General features: G+C 39.1%; 1 protein-coding gene across 2 annotated transcripts in view; it reads right to left on the minus strand.

The window, feature by feature from the left end:
- Window positions 1-5,960: 5,960 nt before the first annotated feature.
- Window positions 5,961-20,118, minus strand: part of RRAS2 (RAS related 2) — an 81,207-nt gene continuing 67,049 nt past the window's right edge. For both annotated transcript variants that reach the window (XM_072619538.1, XM_072619540.1), the window contains exons 2-6: window positions 15,538-15,625; window positions 13,223-13,325; window positions 12,902-13,010; window positions 9,080-9,198; window positions 5,961-7,642 (exon numbers count right to left, since the gene is read on the minus strand). In XM_072619538.1, coding sequence (XP_072475639.1) covers window positions 7,555-7,642; window positions 9,080-9,198; window positions 12,902-13,010; window positions 13,223-13,325; window positions 15,538-15,625 — 507 coding nt within the window. In that variant the 3' untranslated portion in view covers window positions 5,961-7,554. The remainder of the gene's footprint in view (window positions 7,643-9,079; window positions 9,199-12,901; window positions 13,011-13,222; window positions 13,326-15,537; window positions 15,626-20,118) is intronic.

A 20,118-nucleotide genomic window follows, 5' to 3' on the forward strand; every position in this document is an offset into this window, starting at 1 on the left:
AGAAAGTCTCTTAAGACGCTTACATTCTAATGGGGATAAGACAACACATAAAAGGGATGTTTTCTGAAGTATCCTCTTTGAAGACAAACTCAAGTCTTGTTAGGAAACTCAAGAGATTTACTAAGCACCTGCCGTGTTCAAATCTCTACTAGGCCCTAGACCCTAGGGGTAACACAATCTGACTTTTTAGTGCTTAGTCTCCAGGGGATGGATGGCAAAATCAATACATGGCTAAGTATCTCACAAGTTTAACAGGAAAGGGATTTATAAATCTTAATATTCTGTACATGAGACTTTTGTACATATGTAACTTTCTATTATAATAATGCAGGCCATATCACACCATGAGGCACATCTAAGCTTTCGTATCTCCCCAGCATAGTCTTTTACACACAGTAGACACTCAAATTTTTGGTGAATTGTACTTCTCCTCAGTCCATGCAATCTAATGCAACTGGAGGTGCTAACTTCTAAGCTTTCCAAAAGTCTCAAGTCACTTGAAAGTCATTTATGGTCACTTCTTGTTCTCTTGATTACAGAGTTGCCCTGAATCAACAAGTATTTAGTAAGCATTAATAATGTGATGAGATCAAGAAAAATTAAATAATTACTGCCCTCAAAGAGTTAACATTCTATAGAAGAGGTTCTTAATCTGCAGTCTGTGAATATAAATACTTTGAAAACTATTTCTATTGAATTATTTTCTTTTATAATCTTATATATTTTATGCATTTTAAAATGTTATTTGAAGAAAGGTTCCAGAGGCATCACCTCCAAAGGGGTTCAGGATACACAAGAAAGATAAAGAAGCCTTCTTGTACAGAATCAGGAGGAAGAACGGTTTCTACGGAGCTCTCTGAAGTGAGGGGCACCAGAGAATATCACCTTCTGTATGCCCAGCTTCCTCATATGAAATGTTAAGGGTTAAACTAGGTAACAATTTCTCAGTCCTCATAGTTTAAATCAGTAAGTGTTTTTATTATGAAATACTTGGGCGGAGCCAAGATGGTGGAGTAGAAAAACGCACATATGCTAGCTCTTCCCCCACAGCCCATAAAATACTTGTGAAGAATAACTTTCAACAAATTGTGGAGCAGCAGAAGCGACAGAACGACACAGTGGAAGAGACTTCCAGCCCAAGGTGACCTGGAAGGCCTACAGGAAAGGTCTGTCGCATAGGAGGAGTGCAGCCCAGACTTGACCACTCTGGGAGGAGGACTGGAGCAGACATCAGGGGCCAGCAGCAGCAGCAGCGGTTTGCAGATCCCTCAACCCACAGGCTCCAGAAGTCAGTGAGAGAGCTTTTTCAGCTGGCCAAGAAGGGAGCAGGTTCCCCCTGTAGCTCTGGTCCCAGGCTGTGGCCACAGAGGCTTCCACCGCAGGCAGCAGCCAGCATCCATTGTTGGAGGCCTCATCATAAAGCCCTTGGGGGAACTGAGCAGCTGATCTGAACCTCAGCCCCCAGAGCTGGACTAGCAGAACTGGAGGCGAGAAGGTTGGGGAGAGAAAATTTTACTACTCACAGATTCTGGGCATAAGTTTCCAGTTGCTCTCAGACCAGTGTGCAGGCCTGATTGTGCCACCTTGAAGGAACTGAGATCTTAGAGGTCCCCAGAGTATACCCTACTCTTGACAAAGAACCCAAAAGTCAAGTAACTGGTTGGGAAAACGCCCAAAAAAGGGGGAAAAAATGACTATAGAAGGTTACTTTCTTGGTATCTTTTCCCATCCTTTTGGATGAGAAAAAATAATGCTTACCATCAGGGAAAGGCATAAAAGTCAAGGCTTCGGTATCCCAAACACCCAAAATAAATATTCAATGGTCTCAGGCCATGGAAGAGCTCAAAAAGGATTTTGAAAATCAAGTAAGAAAGGTGGAAGAAAAATTGGGAAAGGGAATGAGAGAGATGTAAGAAAATCATGAAAAGTGAGTAAACAGCTTGCTAAAGGAGACCCAAAAAGAAATCCTGAAGAAAATAATACCTGTAAAAACAGGCTAACTCAATTAGCAAAAGAGGTCCAAAAAGTCAATGAGAAGAAGGCTTTAAAAAGCAGAATTAACCAAATGGAAAAGGAGGTTCAAAAGCTCACTGAAGAAAATAGTTCTTTATAAATTAGAATGGAACAGATGGAAGCTAATAACTTTATCAGAAACCAAGAAATCACAAAACAAAACCAAAAGAATGAAAAAATGGAAGATAATGTGAAATATCTCATTGGAAAAACAACTGACCTGGAAAATAGATCCAGGAGAGTCAATTTAAAAATTATGGGACTACCTGAAAGCCATTATCAAAGAAAAGAGCCTAGACATCATCTTTCATGAAATTATCAAGGAAAAATTGCCCTGATATTCTAGAACCAGAGGGCAAAATAAATATTGAAAGAATCCACTAATCACTTCCTGAAAGAGATCCAAAAAGAGAAACTCCTAGGAACACTGTAGCCAAAATTCCAGAGTTCCCAGGTCAAGGAGAAAATATTGCAAGCAGCTAGAAAGAAACAATTCAAGGATTGTGAAAGTACAATCAGGGTAACACAAGATCTAACATCTTCTACATTAAGGGACTGAAGGATTTGGAATATGATATTCCAGAAGTCAAAGGAACTAGGATTAAAACCAAGAATCACCTACCCAGCAAAACTGAGTATAACACTTCGGGGGAAAAAATGGTCATTCAATGAAATAGAGGACTTTCAAGCATTCTTGATGAAAAGACCAGGGCTGAAAATAAAATGTGACTTTCAAACACAAGAATCAAGAGAAGCATGAAAAGGTAAATAGGAAAGAGAAATCATATAGGACTTACTAAAGTTGAACTGTTTACATTCCTAGATGGAAAGATAATATTTGTAACTCTTGAAACTTTTCTCAGTATTTGGGTAGTTGGTGGGATTATATACACACACACACACACACACACACACACACACACACACACACACACACACACACACACACACATATATATAAAGAGAGACAGAGCACAGGGTGAGTTGAATAGGAAAGGATCATATCTAAAAAAATAAAATTAAGGGGTGAGAGAGGAATATATTGGGAGGAGAAAGGGAGAAATGTAATGGGGCAAATTATCTCTCACAAAAGAGGCAACAAAAAGCCTTTTCAATGGAGGAAAAAAGGGGGGAGGTAAGAAGGAAAAAGTGAAGTTTACTCTCATCACATTTGACTCAAGGAAGGAATAATATGCACACTCAATTTGGTATGAAAACCTATCTTACAGTACAGGAAAGTAGGGGAGAATGGGATAAGCAGGGGGGGGGGGAATGATGGAAGGGAAGGCAAATGTGAGGAGGGAGCAATTAGAAGTAAACACTTTTGGGAAGGGACAAGGTCAAAAGAGAGATTAGAAGAAATGGGGGGCAGGATAGGATGGAGGGAAATACAGTTAGTCTTACACAACATGACTACTACAGAAGTCATTTGCAAAACTACACATTATCTAGCCTATAGGGACAGAGGAAGGAAGAGAAGTTGGAACTTCTTTGTTTTAGGGACAAATGTTGAATATTGTTCCTGCATACAACTGAGAAATAAGAAATACATGTAATGGGGCATAGAAATTTATCTTGCCCTACAGGACAAAAGAGAAGATAGGGATAAGAGAAAGGAGGGATGTTAGAAAGGAGGGCAGATTGGTGGAAGAGATAATCAGGATGCTTGGCATTTTGGGGTGGGGGGAGGGGAGAGATGGGGAGAAAGTTTGGAACTCAAAATTTTGTGCAAATGAACACTGAAAGCTTAAAATAAATAAATAAATAAATTTTTAGAGAAATAAAAAATACTGCAAGATGTTCCATTGAAATCCTATCTTCAAAAGTGTTTGCACGGTAATACAATTGTGCTATAAGAAACGATGAAGAGGATGGCTTCAGAGAAGCATGGAAAAACCTGTGTGAACTGATACATAGTAAAGTGAGCAGAACCAGGGGATAATCTGTACAATAACAATGGTACATTATAAACAGAAACAACTTTGAAAGACTTAGTGATCAACACAATGAGCAACCACAATTTGAGAGAACTCCCGATAAATCATGCTACCCATTTAAAGACAGAAATAATACACTTGGAGTGCAGGCTGTTGCCATGTTTTTGTTTTCCGACATAGCTAATGTGACTATTCACGTCCATGACAGTCTTGTTTTTCTTGCTTTCCAAGTTCAGGGGAGATGGAAGAGAAAGCACATCTTTGTTAGGAAAAAATCAACTATTTAAACAAATAGCTATCAAAAATTAATATTTAGGACCTTTTCTTCCTCCTCCTGTCTGGTCAGTCTGCTCAGCAGAATCAGTTTTCCTATTTGTAAAATGAAGGAGTTGAAGCAGATGACCCCTAAGGGGTTGAACTAACTGTCTGCTAAAAGTTCCTTTCAACTCATGCCCCGAAAGAAAATTCCAATATATCATATTCAACAATGACCATAAGACCCCTCTGTTTGAAGGCCTTTGATAAAAAGAGGACTGCTACACCTTAAGGAAAGGCAGTTTTCATTTTGTAGTTCTAATGATTAGGTACGTTTGTCCTATTATTAAGCCTAAAATTTGCCCTGCAATTTCCACCTGGTTCTGCCTTCCGAGGAGCAAACCAAACCAATCAAAACCTTTCTCTTCCACATAACACCCATTCAAATACTTGCAGAGACAAGCGAAACATTCCTATTTCTTCTAGCCAATCCTCATACTGCACACTGACTTGGAATTAAAACAGGTTTACTGACCTGTTTTGACTAAAACAAGATCAAATACTAATTGACTAATAGCTTAGAACAAAGATTGTTGGAAAAGGCTGAAGCTACATAAGCTTAGAAAACCTTGAGTCACAATTTCAAACTCACCAAACTGATAGCTTTATTTATACTGTAAATACTTGGAAGAATAATGGGGAAATGAACATTTCTGGAATGAAAGTCTCTGACTTTGGAGTTAGGGAATCCTCTAGCTGGAAACTCCTAAAGAATATGAAAAAAAGTGAGGGGAATTCCAAGGTGTGTGACATAATCCAATGCTGAAAGATGCTGGGAAGGGTCAACTACAGAATCTGGAGGTGTTCTGGGACTGACTCATTACAACTCTTTTATCCAGCACTTTCAGCTGCCTACAACTGGGCACTGTTTCACATCGGAAAGCCCTTGATTATATAATGGAGTCCATGATTCCATGGACTGGACCTGTTTTACATTTCCTTCTGCTAGCACCTATCTATTCTGTAAAAGCAAGAGATTTCTTTCTAAATTGGCTGAGTCAATTTTTGATTATCAAATGCTCTGACTTAAGATACCTCTGTGAAAGTACTCTCTTGCCATATGGAGGGATCTAGGGTCCTTGAATGGTCCTCCTATGCCTTAAAGATTCTACCAAGTATGAAAGGGCTCATTATGTTCAAAGGGGCCCATAGGATTCCCTGGCCATGTCAATCCATGAAATAGATAAAAATCTTTTCATGAGGCATTTAAAGGAAGAATTCTAGAATGTTGGACAGATGATGTATAGAAGCATGAGAACATATGGACATCCAGTGACCTGCATGACTAAAGGGGGCTACCAATATCAGCTAGAGCACAGATTCAGCAAAGTCCTGATGTCAGCATGGTCAACGAAGTGGGCAGGAGAACTCGTGTAAAGAACTTCATCAGAGAACCTCCTGACCAAAACAATGGCTGGCCATTAGCTATGCTCCATCTGAATAACGAAGTATATAAGACATTCTCTCTCACTGCCAACCTAAGATGCTCTAAGGACCTTCAAGCTCTGCCAACTGATAAATGCCTATGACTGAAGGATTTTTTTTTAATAGCACTTTTTGGTAGTCAAGTGGAGAAAGCTTTTGCTTTCTTTAATGTGCGGCTACAATTCAGTAAATGAATTTAGGATGACTATTGCTCAATCCTCTGCACCCACCCTGCTCCCCAACCTCCAAATAAGATGGGCAGCACAGCAGTCACCTTGTCATAACAGATTCTCTTTAATTCTAGCACCCAAAGCTCTACAAGGGTATATACTTTATCAACATCGTGGGGCTGTTGTACACATTCGGGAGAGTGGTGATTGTGCAATACCACCACTTAGCCTCTCAAAATCAGGAAGCATAGTCTTGAATTGTTTAAACACAATCCATAAATTTTTTTTAAAACATCAGAAGCCATCCACAGTTAAACAAAGAGTCAGTTAAAGAGTTGTACAGTTTAATACTTCATGTATATGGTCAGTCTCCAGTAAGGGCTACCTTAAGTGATTTTGAGATCCACATCCTGGGAGTTGTACCTGTGACAATATATTGGGCAGGGATGTGACTGGCCAAAAGTGGGCCCTGAAAAAGCCCAGAAAAATAAAGAGAAGTTTTACCACAGTTTCTGCAGTTTCCATATCTGCTTTTGTTTGTTGGTTAGAAGTGAACTGTGAGAATTAAATACTCATCTTTACATATACACAAGTTATGCTGTGAAAGCATATTGGCTTACAAACATATAAAAATACTTGTTAACTAGTTTGATAAGAAAATAATGTATAAAAGTATATAGCAAAAACATTAGTCATCTCTGACCCTGGAAAGATCAATTCCATTTTTTATATTACATCAAAACAAAAATGACTACAGTTTGTTGTCTTGAATCCCTTATCCAGAAATATTCAAAAAAGAGGACAGACACAAATGATTGTTTGACCCCTTCCCCCCTCAAATAAATGGCTGAGAAAGATCCCTAAGAAACTGAAATGCTTAGGTTCAGAAGGAGCCCAGGTATTTGGCCACAGAGGACACCACCATCATTAGCCATATAGCAACCAGAATGGCAAGAGTAACAAGAGCCCCATAGATGCTCTGGACACACAGAAAAAAATACAGTAGATGGCTGGGTGTTTCTGGCCACTGGAAACCAGAAGGTACAGTGATCCATGAGGTTCAAAATGCCTCAGTTTTGTTAACTCATTTCAGTGGGTTTAAAGAATAACTGAAGTTGAAATCAAATTTTATTCTCTTGGGCAAAAAAGCTAATTCACATTTTCTCCCAAAACAAAACAAACAAAAACCCACAACAAAAACTCCCTAGGTTTTGATTTAGGATGACAGTAGGCAATGTGATCTCAGAAGTTAAAAATTAATAATTTTGCATACAATGATTTCAGCTTGGAAAACAATTGGGGACTCAAGGCTGATTCATCCCCACTATGAGTGTAAGCCCTTAAAGAATCATGTTAAGTGTGTGTGTGTGTGTGTGTGTGTGTGTGTGTGTGTGTACACACATACACATGTCTAGCTTCAAAAAAAAAAAAAAGTAATTGGATGGTCTTAGAGAAGCAGCCTTAGTGTTTTCTTTAAGTCTGTCCTGACATGACCATTAAAATCATCAGCATCATCACCATCATCTTCCAGGCCAGGATTTAGCTGGCTTCTTGGACTAAGGCTAACATGGTGGTCATTTCAAGGACATGCTTGCATAAGGCTAAAGAGGTACCCAACAGGATGTAAACTGGAGGGAAGAAAGGAGTAGACGAGGGCTTTTTCTGGCAGTCGGCAGCTAAGATTCATGGGATTCTTAAAAAATTACACAATGGCAGCCTTTCTTGTCTTTCTCTTTCCTTGCTGGTTCTGGGGAAGGAGGACATTCTTGCTCTTGAAATTTCCTGTAAAATAAAAAGTTTTTTTCTAAAAATTGAAGGTTTTCAAATGTGTGATATTTTGTGTGATATAAATGTGATATTTAACTTCCAATTAAAAATAGGAAAGAAAGGGACCTTTTATACACTGGACACCAGAAACTTTGAGACTGGTGGACCAAAGAAGCAGAACTCCCGGAGAGAACAAAAGACCTAAGCACAACGCTAGTTTAAGAAATCCTTGGAGAAACAATCAAGCTGTACCAGGTACGAGAAGGTGTGAAGAAAAATTAACTCCGCCTCATCAAAAAGACTCTGATGTTCATTCTTCCAGAGACTCATAATGGTCAGCCTCTGAGGTGGTAGGAAAGATTAAGTGTCCAGGAGGCAGGACAGGACCAGGGCATTCTAGTTGGAAATCACTGTAGTGATCATTTAGACCAACCCCATGTGGCATGGCTAAACTAGTGCTCAGATCTTCTGTAACCTCTATGTCAAGATTATGGATCATGAGATGACAGCAAATTTTAAATGGCTGAAGGTCTTCTGACAAAGTGTTGAAAACTAATTAAGCAAAATTTATTATTTTTTTTCCAAATATAAGGAATAAAAGAGACCTCAGGTGTTTAGGGGAACCGAAAGTTGAGATAATGTTATTCTCAAACCTTTAACAACTTCCCCATGTCTCATCCAACCCAATTCCTTCAAAATTCCCAGAAATATATACTGACAGATTCTCTTTTAACAGGCTCCTTTTTAAAGAAAGGTAGATTAACAGTACAAAAACAAATACATTGATAACTGTTACCATTTCTCAAAGCTCTACGATCTTCACTAGCTTGATTTTAGTACTTTCTGGGATGGTATATACATACATACATACATACACACAGGACTAATCATTTTATCTACTGCGTAAATAGAGAGACACACAACTCAAACTATATAAAGACCCGGTGTGTCAGACCCTGAGAGGAAATAACATTAAAGGAAAAATTTCTGGTGGCTGACTTGCAATCATGGCCACTCAATAAATTCCCAGGGATTGACTGCATCACTTCTACAGTACAACTGGCTTTCTAACTGTGGTTCATCTAATAATCAGCACCCTTGACCTAAGTGCCAATCCATTTCCCTTCTCTGGGCCTTAGTTTCTTCATCTTCAAAATGCAATTGGAATTACATGATCTTAAAGGTTTTTTTCCAGGTCTGACAGTCTACATTTCTCGGGGTTCTAGTCAGCTCCTACAATCTTTAATCTGTATAATTATAAGAAATATTAAAAATGACAAATCTAACTTCTGCCTATCAGGAATATTTAATGCTTAGCAAAAGGACGCTGGCTACAAAATACTCTTGCTTTCTTTTGGTAACAAGTACAAAAGGAACATCTTTTCAACTAAAAATTATAAAACAGAAATATGAATCTTATAGTAAAGCCCTGTGAGAAGGCTCCGGACTGACCTGATAACCCGGACAAGTTCATGAAAAGCTTGGTCTACATTCATTCTAATTTTTGCAGATGCCTCCATGTATGTCACCTTGAGCTGTCTTGCAAGTTGCTGTCCTTCTTCTTGTGTTACCTGGAATGAAGAGTGACCTTCAGAGAGATGTTTGAGAAAAAGTACAAACTTGTAGTTTTGCTTTATTCCACCCCATAGACTGTGGGCTATTAGGCACAAGGTAGAGGAGACCACAACACTCAGATCCATCTCACAACTGGAAACCCCTATAGAATCCATGCCTAGGGAGGAAATGACCCATTTTTCATTACAAGAGGAAAGGAAAAGTCTAAATGGGATAATGTCTTCACTGATAAAGAAAATACCAGATTACTAATGCAGAATTTAGAGATGGATTCGACCTCAGAAACCATCTAATTTAATCTAAACTTATTTCACAGACAAGGAGAATGAAGCCCAAACAGGGCAAAGGCTGGCTCAGACTAGTTAAGTACAGCCCCACTGTTGCTCACATGGGTATGTTAATTGAAGTTTACGAACTAGGAAATAAGTAGATAATCATAGAATCACAGATTTAGAAGGACCTCAAAGGTGATCGATCTAGTCTATTCTTATTTTATGGATGAAGAAAATTATAATAACAAATGACAGAGCTTTCACACACGACCAACATGTAGCCTCTGCTTACGTTCTAAAGCTTTTATTTCTTCTCTTAATATGGAAAGATTATTTAAGGAGGAGAGATGACTAGGAATGATAGTGTCAAAAAGAAAAAAAGGAAAGATGCCACCGAGAATTTAAAAGAAAATGTACATTAGAAAAATGAATGAAGTGCTGAAGGGGACAAGAAGGACAGCTTTGGAAACAACATGCTGAATTTTATTTATGTGTGTGTGTATGTATAGACATATGTATATGTATCTATACACACACATATAATCGAATTTTAGGAAAGCAAGCTAAATGTAGCAAATTTATATTCATATGCAGTTATCTTTTATGGGCTACTATATGTGGAAATGTGTTGGGGTTTTTTGTTAAGTGAATAAAATTTTTAAACAATAAAAACAAAAAAAATTTAATAGGATGATAAACCTCAATCTCCAAAAGTAAAAAAAAAAAAAAAGTATATCAACAGTGGAATTTAATTCAGATCAAAGACTCAAGGGAACTTAAAAATTATCTAACCTAATCTTTTCATTTTGTAGATGAGAAAACTGAGGACCAGAGAAGGAAGGTGACTTGCTTAAAGTTACATAGCTGGTAAATAAATTAGACCCTGCCATTGATCTTAAGAGTCAAAAGACCCAAGTTCAAATTTCATCTCTGACACTTAACAGATGTGATTCCTGGGCAAGTCACTTACCCTTTCTGAGACATAGATTTCTCATCTGTAAAATAGGACACTCATAGTTCCTCACACAGGTCTCAGATTCTCTCTCAGCATTAGGGACCTCTGAGGTTAGTAAATAGAGAGATATTAAGGACCTCTACAGTTAAAGATTTAAATCTACACACATTATCTTGCTTTGATGGCTCCGTGATTTTCTGAGCATAGCTACTCCTTCTACTGATGCAGAATCTTATTGTTCTACAAGCTTCTTATTCATCGTTAATTCTCGTTTGTGTATTCCCACAAAAATTCAGTAGTCTTTACATCTGCTGGCTCTCCCTCTCCTTACATGACTGTGTCTCCACCCTTTTTGCTCATACATAGCCTCAGTAATGTCTTTTATGACACTTTTTGCATGAGCTGTTGTTCTATAGGTTGTTTACACCTAACTATGCTTCCTTCCGTTGTCCTTCAGGTTATTTGTCAAGTTTAACTATGAACTTATGGTGTTGCATGATGGATAGGAACAGCCCCTCACTGAGAACACTGATACTAACTAAAGAGATGAGCTTTACCAATGCCAGGCAGTTTGGCATCACTGAAAGCACTGTGTGGTCTTTTTCTCCTCCTCCATTCTGGGCCCAGCTCATTCATTATGCATCTGTAGAACTTGTCCAAGATACACATATGGAAAGACTAATTCAATGGGCTGTCATCCAAGAGCAGACCATCATCTGGGCTATGGGTATTTTTTATTCACTCCGTTTTTTGAGTGTAAATGATTAAACCAGTATCTTTCACATTACTGCAGATTGCACTGAAGGAAGTTTTGTGGTACCCCAGGACTTGAGGAAATAAATGTTACAACACCTGTAAATAAGAGAATTTGGAGAACTATGGCATCAATAGGAAATCTTAATGTGGGTTTTAAACAGGATGTGTAGGAGGAATCACGGTCAGTGGGAAAAGTGTGACGGCAGCTAGAAGTCCTGATGACTCTGGGCAAATCATTTGACTTCCTTAGGCCTCAGTGTCCTCACCGTAACATTAAGGGGCTTAGGATTCCTTTTTTTGTTTTCAGAAAGGATGTCCAGGATGCTCACAGAGACCACTAGCATAGTGAGTTATAGGGAGGTAAGATCTAAATACACGTGGGAATGTCGTCTTGATTCTTTTTCTTCATTGTCTGACCTGTTCCACTGTTTTGGAACCCACTCTTTGAGAGTTCTTAAGAAGGCAGGATGTCTCCACACATTTTTCTGTAAGTGCATAGAAAGACTAGCTGTTTGTTCTGGCTTCATCACTGATGCACGGGAAGGGGAGTGGCAGAGTGTAATGGTTCCTCTATTACTGCCAATGAGGAGACTGGCGGATTTGTTCCATTTTGATGTTTAGCTATGAATGCTGCTGGGATCATCGACCTCACATTTATATCATTTTCTTAGTACAGCAGTACCAATATTACCACCCCCATTTTACAGATGAGGAACTGAATCATCAAAGAAGCTGAGTGAGCAGGGCTTGAGGGAAGCTCCATGAGTGGATTGGGATTTGAACTCAGTTCATTTCAAATGTTTTCTACCACACGGGGCTGCTTCCTCTGGTAGTTTCACGGCAAGTTTAACCATCTATGCCAGGGGTTCATAATCTTTTTTGGTCTCCTTTGACAGTCTTCTCAGGATCATGCTTATAATATATAAAATTACAAAGGAATTCAACTATATTGAAATACAGTTATTAAAAACATTAACAAGTTTACAGAGCCCAGGTTAAGAATCTCTGCCTATCCTCCTCATGAAGCCTGAGAAGGGAGCTGGCCCAGTGTTTGGACACACAATGAAACCAACCATTTCATTCCCTTTATTCTCCTCTTTCAGGCTGGGAAGCCTGCAGACCCTCTTTTCCATCTTAAATGAATCTTCTGGCTACATCTTTAGTGAGAAAATCATTATAATAATAATCATAGCTCATATCTATTTGCAAAGATTTTCAATAGGATTCTCACTATATGTTGCTTACATGTGTAGCCCCATAAGCTACAGGTCTAGCAGGAATCAACACACACAAAAATCAGAGAATAACCATTTTTAACAAACGCCACAAAGGCAGAAACTGCAGTTGAGTCAATACCGCTGTAGTGGGCAGAGCACTGGCCTCCCAATCAGAGAGGGCTGCCTCACTTCTCAGGGCCTCAGTGACCAGATCCTAACTGTGGGGAAAGAAAAGCAATTTGACAGGGAGGAGCACAACTTCTCATGCAGTCAATGCTCCAATTATACGCTATGATTGAGTAAAATGAATGACAATGAAAGATGATACGTTTCCTAAATGTCTGCTTTCTTTTTCCTCATTGAATGTATATATCTTTTATTACATTATCAAACTCAGTATTTTCAAAACATGTGGTACAAACTCTTTGAAATACACATACCCGAGTTTATATTCACTCCAATCACAAGGCACAGGAGTAATAGTCATGAAACTTCTTACCTGTCTTTGATGGTCAAGATCTGCTTTATTACCAACTAAAATCATTGGAAACTCATCACGGTCCTTTACTCTGAGAATCTGTCTTTGAAACTTATAGATTTCTTCAAAACTAAAACCAAAAATACAAATGAAACTGTTGGGTAACTTAACATTAGAGCAGATGTTAAACAATATCATTCACAGTAATTCATAAATTCTATTTTCATGCTCAAAATTTTCCTTTATGCAAAAAAAAAAAAAGAAACAGAAAATCCAAACATGATTCAAAAGAGCAGGTTTGGATCCATTTTGTTGCTCTAACATTGTAACACTTATACATACCTTCCTCTGTCAGTAACTGAAAAAACCAGCAAGAAGCCCTCTCCAGTCCTCATATATTGTTCTCTCATCGCCCCAAACTCTTCTTGACCTGCAGTGTCCAGAACTACACAAAAATAAAATGGAGACATAGTTATATATGCACTTTCAAAGATGACTTCTCCCCCTCTCCACACCCTTACCAAAGGCTTCCCAATTAAAAAGGTATTTACAATGAGCAGAGTTCCCCCGAATCAAAAGTAGTGTATCTGCAATAATGGTATGCTGCTTTTTAAAAATCAACAAAGCTTTCCAAAAAAGCACAGCAGGCTTTTAGCCTTAACCTGCATTAGTATCGTTTTCTCTATCGCTTCCTGAAGTGTAAACAACCAACAAAACAAAATATCGAGGCCCAATTTACAATATTTTTGGATTTCCAAGATGTGACATTTACAATGAAAATTTAACGATCAATTATTGTAAGTCAATACAAGCTGGCTCCAGCACACCCCTAATCTGCAGGCAAAGATATGAAAAAATTACCACCAATGAGAATTTTAGGGTCTTATTCTTTCTCAATATTCTGGTCTCAAGAGATCAAAACAAATATGTGCTAATGCTGTATGCAATTTCAGAAATGTGAAACAAGTCATCAGGTTCAGGTATCATTTTCCATGGGAAAAACAAAAATAAAAATAACAGGTAGAGCAGCTGAAGCTACGTAAACTTTACATCATACTCTGATGGAATAAATGGATACCAGCAAATTCCCCAGGAAATTCTGATTTCCAATCAGAGAGTTTAATATAGACTCTCCATTAAGGCCTCTTCTGGTACATCCTTGCACCTGAAAGGTGATCAGTACTGGGCAACCTCTGGCAGGAGAGCTTGCAAGAGAGGCCTGGGGAGACTTGATGTGTTATCTGGGGTTTGGGACACTGAGTATTTTGTTTACTGGGAGGGTGGCAGCACCAAAATCATCAAAAGTCATCAAACTAAGAGTGTGGAGGGGTTGGGATCTACATCGGTGGAAGCAATAGCAATACTGATAAAATCAGGGACTTTCTGAACTTTGGACACATCCAAAAATACAGTTCAGGCTTTCTGAAGAACTCCATTAAGAAGCAATATAGTGACCCATAAATTATTGCCATACATATAAACAGTGATTTCAGGTTTATAAAGTGCTTTCTTCACAACTCCTAACTAACTGGTACAATATTTTACAGATTTTACAGATGACAACTGAGGTCCAAAGAAGAAACAACATCACAAAGCCAGGAAGGATTGTAGTCATTTAATAAGCAATTTATTAAGTGTCCACTATGTTCCAGGCCCCATGCGATGCCCTGGTGATACAAAGAAGTACCAAAGACAGACCCTGGCCTTAAGGAGCTTACAATCTAAGGAGGAAGGCCTTAGTCAGGATGCCATCACAGGTCTCCTGACTCACTAAACCAGGATGCTTCTCTATAAAAACAAATCTGACAAAGCTTAATAAGTCACAACAGGTCCAACACAGCCTGAGAGCTAGGAATTCTAATCCACTACAATATATAAAATGAATACCCTAATCCTACAGAGTTCATTTCAGCTTTTACAGTTGAGAATAGTTTTTAAAAGGGTGAGTTATAATCATGTATTCCCCCATCCTAAGGTGGGAAATGCTGGGGGAATCAAGAATCAGTACAACAATTATTATGTTTGGGATTGAGGATCTTACTACATTTCAGACAGAGATCAATGACGTTGAAGCTACTTAAGACTTGGGGAGACGGTAGCAGAGCCAAGATGGGGTACAGAATGGTAGCTGTCTTGAAATATTTAAGGGGTTATCATGTAGGAGAAGTAGACTTGTTCTCCTTGGCCCTACAAAGACATATTTCAGCTCAACTTATTCACAGAACTACCCAAAAAAGAAATGCATTGCCTTAAGAGGTACTGAGTTTCCCATTTTCAAACAGGAATTGAGTAGATTACCACTAGTTGGTGGAGGTCATGATTTGGGCAGAGGCTGGACTTTTGAGGTCCTTTCCAACTCTGTAACTAATTCCTTAATCTAAACTGTGACAGTTCAGAATTTCAAGAGTACCACAAAAATGGACCACAGCCCTTCTATATTTTAATAAACAGTCTGCATGCCATGGTGGCTGAGTCTCTCTGGATTTAGCTAAGATGGTTCTCGGTCAGAAGAGTCCTTTCAAGCCCTTCTAGTTTGGCAGATTATCCTAGAGTTTAGAGCCCCCTTCATATCATGAGAAAGAGTTCTGCAAGAAGGCTGTTGGAGAGAAAAGCTCTTTACACTTGACAGGAACGAAAAGTGACATGGAATGACTTACTGTCCAGCCGTGCTGCTCTATCATCTATCACGCACTGTTTAGTATATGAATCTTCAATTGTTGGATCATAATCTGTGACAAAATAGGACTGAAAAAAAATCAATTTAGAATTAATTTAATTTGTTATATACACAGGCACCAGGCACCACTCAAGTACAGTAAAATTTTGTTTATCAACCCCTATCCAACATCCCACATGTCAGAAAATCCTATGAAAAGGGAAATTTTTCTATCTTCTCCATTCTGGAAGAATGATTATCAGCATGTCTACCCAGTTTGTGTGCTCATGCTGTGTACATACATACATGCACACACACACACACACACACACACACACACACACACACACACACTCATGTTCAAAATAAAAGTCATTACCCTTCCCTCAAACCTGCCCCTCCCTCTTCCCCTCCCCCATTCCTGTCCAAACCTCTCCCATCCATCCTCCCAGCACAGAGTTTGAGCCTATTTCCACACGTCCTACATGTCTATCCATCTTGCATCTTGGCTGGCCTTGCTGTCATCACTCTTGTGTCTCCTTCCCTCCAGTCTTTCTACTCTCCCAGCCATCCTCCACACAGGTGCCAAATTCACATTCCTAAAACACATCTGACCACTCCATTCTTTCTTCCTCAACCCCCTCAAGCCATCAGTGCCTCCCAGTGACCACTAGGATAAAAGACAAACTCCTCAGCCTGACATTTAGGACCCTCACAAACTAACTTCAACCCTCTTTTTCCACCTTTTATTCCCTCCTCCTTCCAGCCAAACTGGACAACTAGATATTCCTAGAACTCTGGAAGAATTTAATATATGAAGGGGCAAACCCATGGAAAAGGGATGAAGAACAGAAGTAGAGAAGATGGTATTGGTAAGGATAAGGGCTGAATTGGGAACTTTACCCCGGGAACAAATTAGGAAGACTGAGTATTTACAAATAGTTTATTACTGTAATCAACTCATAAATGTTAATTTGACATGTTTAATAATATGCATAATTAGTACTGTGTTATACAATTCATTGTCAATGACAAGAGATTTATGTAAATGACAATCATTAGTGCTACTTTTATAGTCAAACCCAAATTCTGAGTTTTTCTCTTTTTGCTGTGTTCAGTCTTAGCACTGATGATAAATATGAACATTGATAACTTTTCCTGATCCCCAATATACATGAGTTAAAAGACAACAGTCTTGAATTAAGCTCCCCCACAGCTGGAAAGCATTGGGAACATGGGAAAAGTAAGGCAGAAGCTAGGGTAGGAACTCCTGGGGAAGCAGGCACCTGGAGTTCCCTGAGGACAGAAGCAGCACAGCCTCTGGTAGGAGAGGCTCAGGGCTGGATTTTGTCTCCATCTTCCTGGCTGTGCCCTTAGTTTTCCCAGAGCCTCTTTCCTTCAATGGAAAATGGGCTCCTACTCTCCAGAGTTGTGAGATTCGAGGGATGATGAACAGAGTATGCTTTGTAAATCCTAAAGCACTATAAATTAGCATTAGCATTAATTTTTTTCTGCTACTTATTAGCTATGTGACCTAAGGCAAGCCCTTCCTCTTTAGAAGCCTCAAATGAGTAAAATGAGTCAACTGACTAGATGAGCTCTAAGATCCTTTCTGAGCTCTGAATCTTAGGAATAGTTTTCTAAGGCAGAAATCCAAGTTATCAAGCTATATGTTTTAAAAACTCACACCATTAATAATTTAAAAAGTACAAAATAATGTAACTCACATTTCTCCCTTGGAAACAAAAAAGTGTTGGAAGGGCTGGGGACAAACAGGCACACTTACGCACTGTTCGTGGAGCTGTGAAATTGGTACCTGTAATGTATCAAATATCCCTCCTATAATACAATGGTATGTACACACCCTTATATACACTCAAACATATAGTGTCCTCTGATATAACCCATCCCAGTAGAAAAGTGAGTTTTCTAAGGCTATGCCAGTTTGGCAGGTGCTACCATAGGTTAGAAAAGCTTCAAAGCTATGGGCCTAGCACTAATATGCACATTCGCAATCAGAGCACCTGCTTAGTTCATTTGGGGGAAGCTTATCACAGCTTGGAGGCAGTTACATGGCTTGGTGGGCAAAGCACCGGGACTGGGGTCAGACCTGAGTTTAAAATCAGCCTCAGACACTTACTAGCTGTATGATCCTGGGCAAGTCACTTAACCTGTTTGCGCCTTAAACCACTGGAGAAGGAAAACCCCATGGACAGCATTAGCGTGCTATGGTCCACAGGACCACAAAGAGTCAGACAGACTGAACAGTTAACAAAAGCTCATCACAAAGTTAACTACCAAGAGATGAATTTTTTTTTCTCCCATGAAGCTATTAGGAATCTCTAAAGTATTTAAATATGTAACTATAATATAACTATGTGGTATATTATTATATAAGTAACAAAATCAAAACTAGGTTCACAGAAGTTAAAGGCAACCTAATGGGAAAACCCAAATTCTAGTACTGGTTTCACCTTTTGCTGGCTCTACAACCCAGATCTGCTGACTTATTCCAGGGTTCTTTACTAAATAAATAGGAAGTCTCTTGAAATTTTGCCAGGAAAGAGAAATAGTTTTTCTCAAAGGCTCAAAAAGTTGTTGAGCACAGTATAAAAAGGCCACATGACAGTGGGGAGCATGGAGAGAATGTGGGCAGTGCTGCTCCCCTAAGAGCAGGGAAAGAAGGAAAACAGATGGTTCCTGTATGGTGGGGAATGCCCTGATCTCTGAGATGGGACAATGCTGCTAAAGCCAATGTCCTTTACAGGCTAATTCTACACACAGACAGGGAAATTTAAAAACGGGAAGCTGTGAACAGAGCACTGCATTTGAAATGAGAGGGCCTGGGTTCCAATGCTAGGTCTACTGTTCTCTGTTTCTAATTAAATCACTTCTGCTCTCCAGACCTCAGTTTCCTTATCTGTAAAAGCACAGAGGTGGACAAGATGGTCTCTAAGATACCTTCTAACCACAAATCCTATGAGTGAGGTGATGAGACTAGGTTTAAGATGAGAGGGGTCACTCAGGCATAGGTGGATTTATTTCCCTTTAGTGAATCTATCCTGGGAATGCTTATTGTTAAGACATTCTCAGCTCACCAAGTCAAGGATTTACCAGGGAAACCCCCGAGGAGAGATGCCAGCTTAGTATACTCCTATTCCTGGAGGCTCTGCTAGAGGTAAGAAATTAAAGTTACTTTTGCATCGCTGGGTGTTGAGCAGAGCCACCATTCCCCCACCTCCATGTAAGAGGGGAGGTGCAGTAACTAGGCATGGCCACAAGATGGTGCAATGACTACACACTACCTATCATCCATCAGAAACTATCTTCGAGGAGTCTCTTGGAGATTTGGGTTGAATAAGGAGGTAAAGATGGAAAAGCCCTCTCAAGGGTTGCTTAACCCAATCCTATCATTTCAGAGCATGCCGAGGAAGGGTGAGGCTCTATGACTTGACCCACCACAGCTAGTAAAGCAGTAGAGCAGTACTTCTGACCCCAAGTTCCCTTTACTATGTTGCCCAAAATTGGATGGTGGGAATGAGACGGGGGTGGCAAAGACGCTATTTGAGACAGGGGTCTGTGAACTTTTTAAAAATGAGGATAACCATAATTCAGTAGAATTAGCTTTCTTTGTACTCCCTTATATTTTATTTCATGCATTTAAAAACATGATTCTGAGAAGGGCTAATTGGTTTCAATAGACTGCCAGAGGAGTACAGGACACAAACAGGTTTTAGAAACTCTAGTTGAAGGCATCCCAATACAAGACTCGTAGTTTCCCCTGAGCTGGATTACAAATCTTAGAGGAAAAACTCTGGCTGTGAAGAACACTGGTACATAACACTGAAAAACCAAAGGAAAACCAAGAAAAAAATCCACTTCCAGGCCAGATGATCATGAAGGCTAGAAACATTTCCTAGTCCAACAAAATGTTTCCCAGGTCTACTGTATATAATTTAAATCAAATGTGACCAGATAGAAAACAGACCTGCTACATAATTAAGCAGAGAGATTCCCAAATAATGGTACATTTAACAATTTCTATAATCAAAGTTATTCTCTGACTCAGTATGTCAAACTTACCTATAACTTCTTAGTAAGCAGTCATAGATCACTAGCATTGGAAGGAACTTTAGAGATTATTCAATCCAAATCACTGCTTTTACAGGTAGGGAAAACTAAGACCACTAGAGCATCTATTAAAATGAGGACTCTTCCATTTCTAAAAGAAAAGTTTCCAACCCAACCTAACATTGTTTGGGCAAGTTGGATGTTACAACTGCTCATGAACTGTCATATTCTGATCATTTTTGTCTTTTAATTTTGGTAATACTAGGGGACAATAGCCCACAGACCACCCACCTCACCTATTCACTCTTCAACCACCACCTCAAAACACAAGAACCAGGGTTATGGGACCTCAGAGTGATTCATGGCCAGTACTCTTTCTCCTCAATATACCATTCTCAAATCTATGCTACAAAAAAAATGGGCACTGGAATACAATTGCATCTTGGAATGAGAACACAATTTGCTAAATTCAAATCAGACAAAAAATACACACCAACAGGCACTGTGATGC

This window comes from Notamacropus eugenii, chromosome 6 (genome assembly GCF_028372415.1).
Source record: "Notamacropus eugenii isolate mMacEug1 chromosome 6, mMacEug1.pri_v2, whole genome shotgun sequence".
NCBI lineage: Eukaryota > Metazoa > Chordata > Mammalia > Diprotodontia > Macropodidae > Notamacropus > Notamacropus eugenii.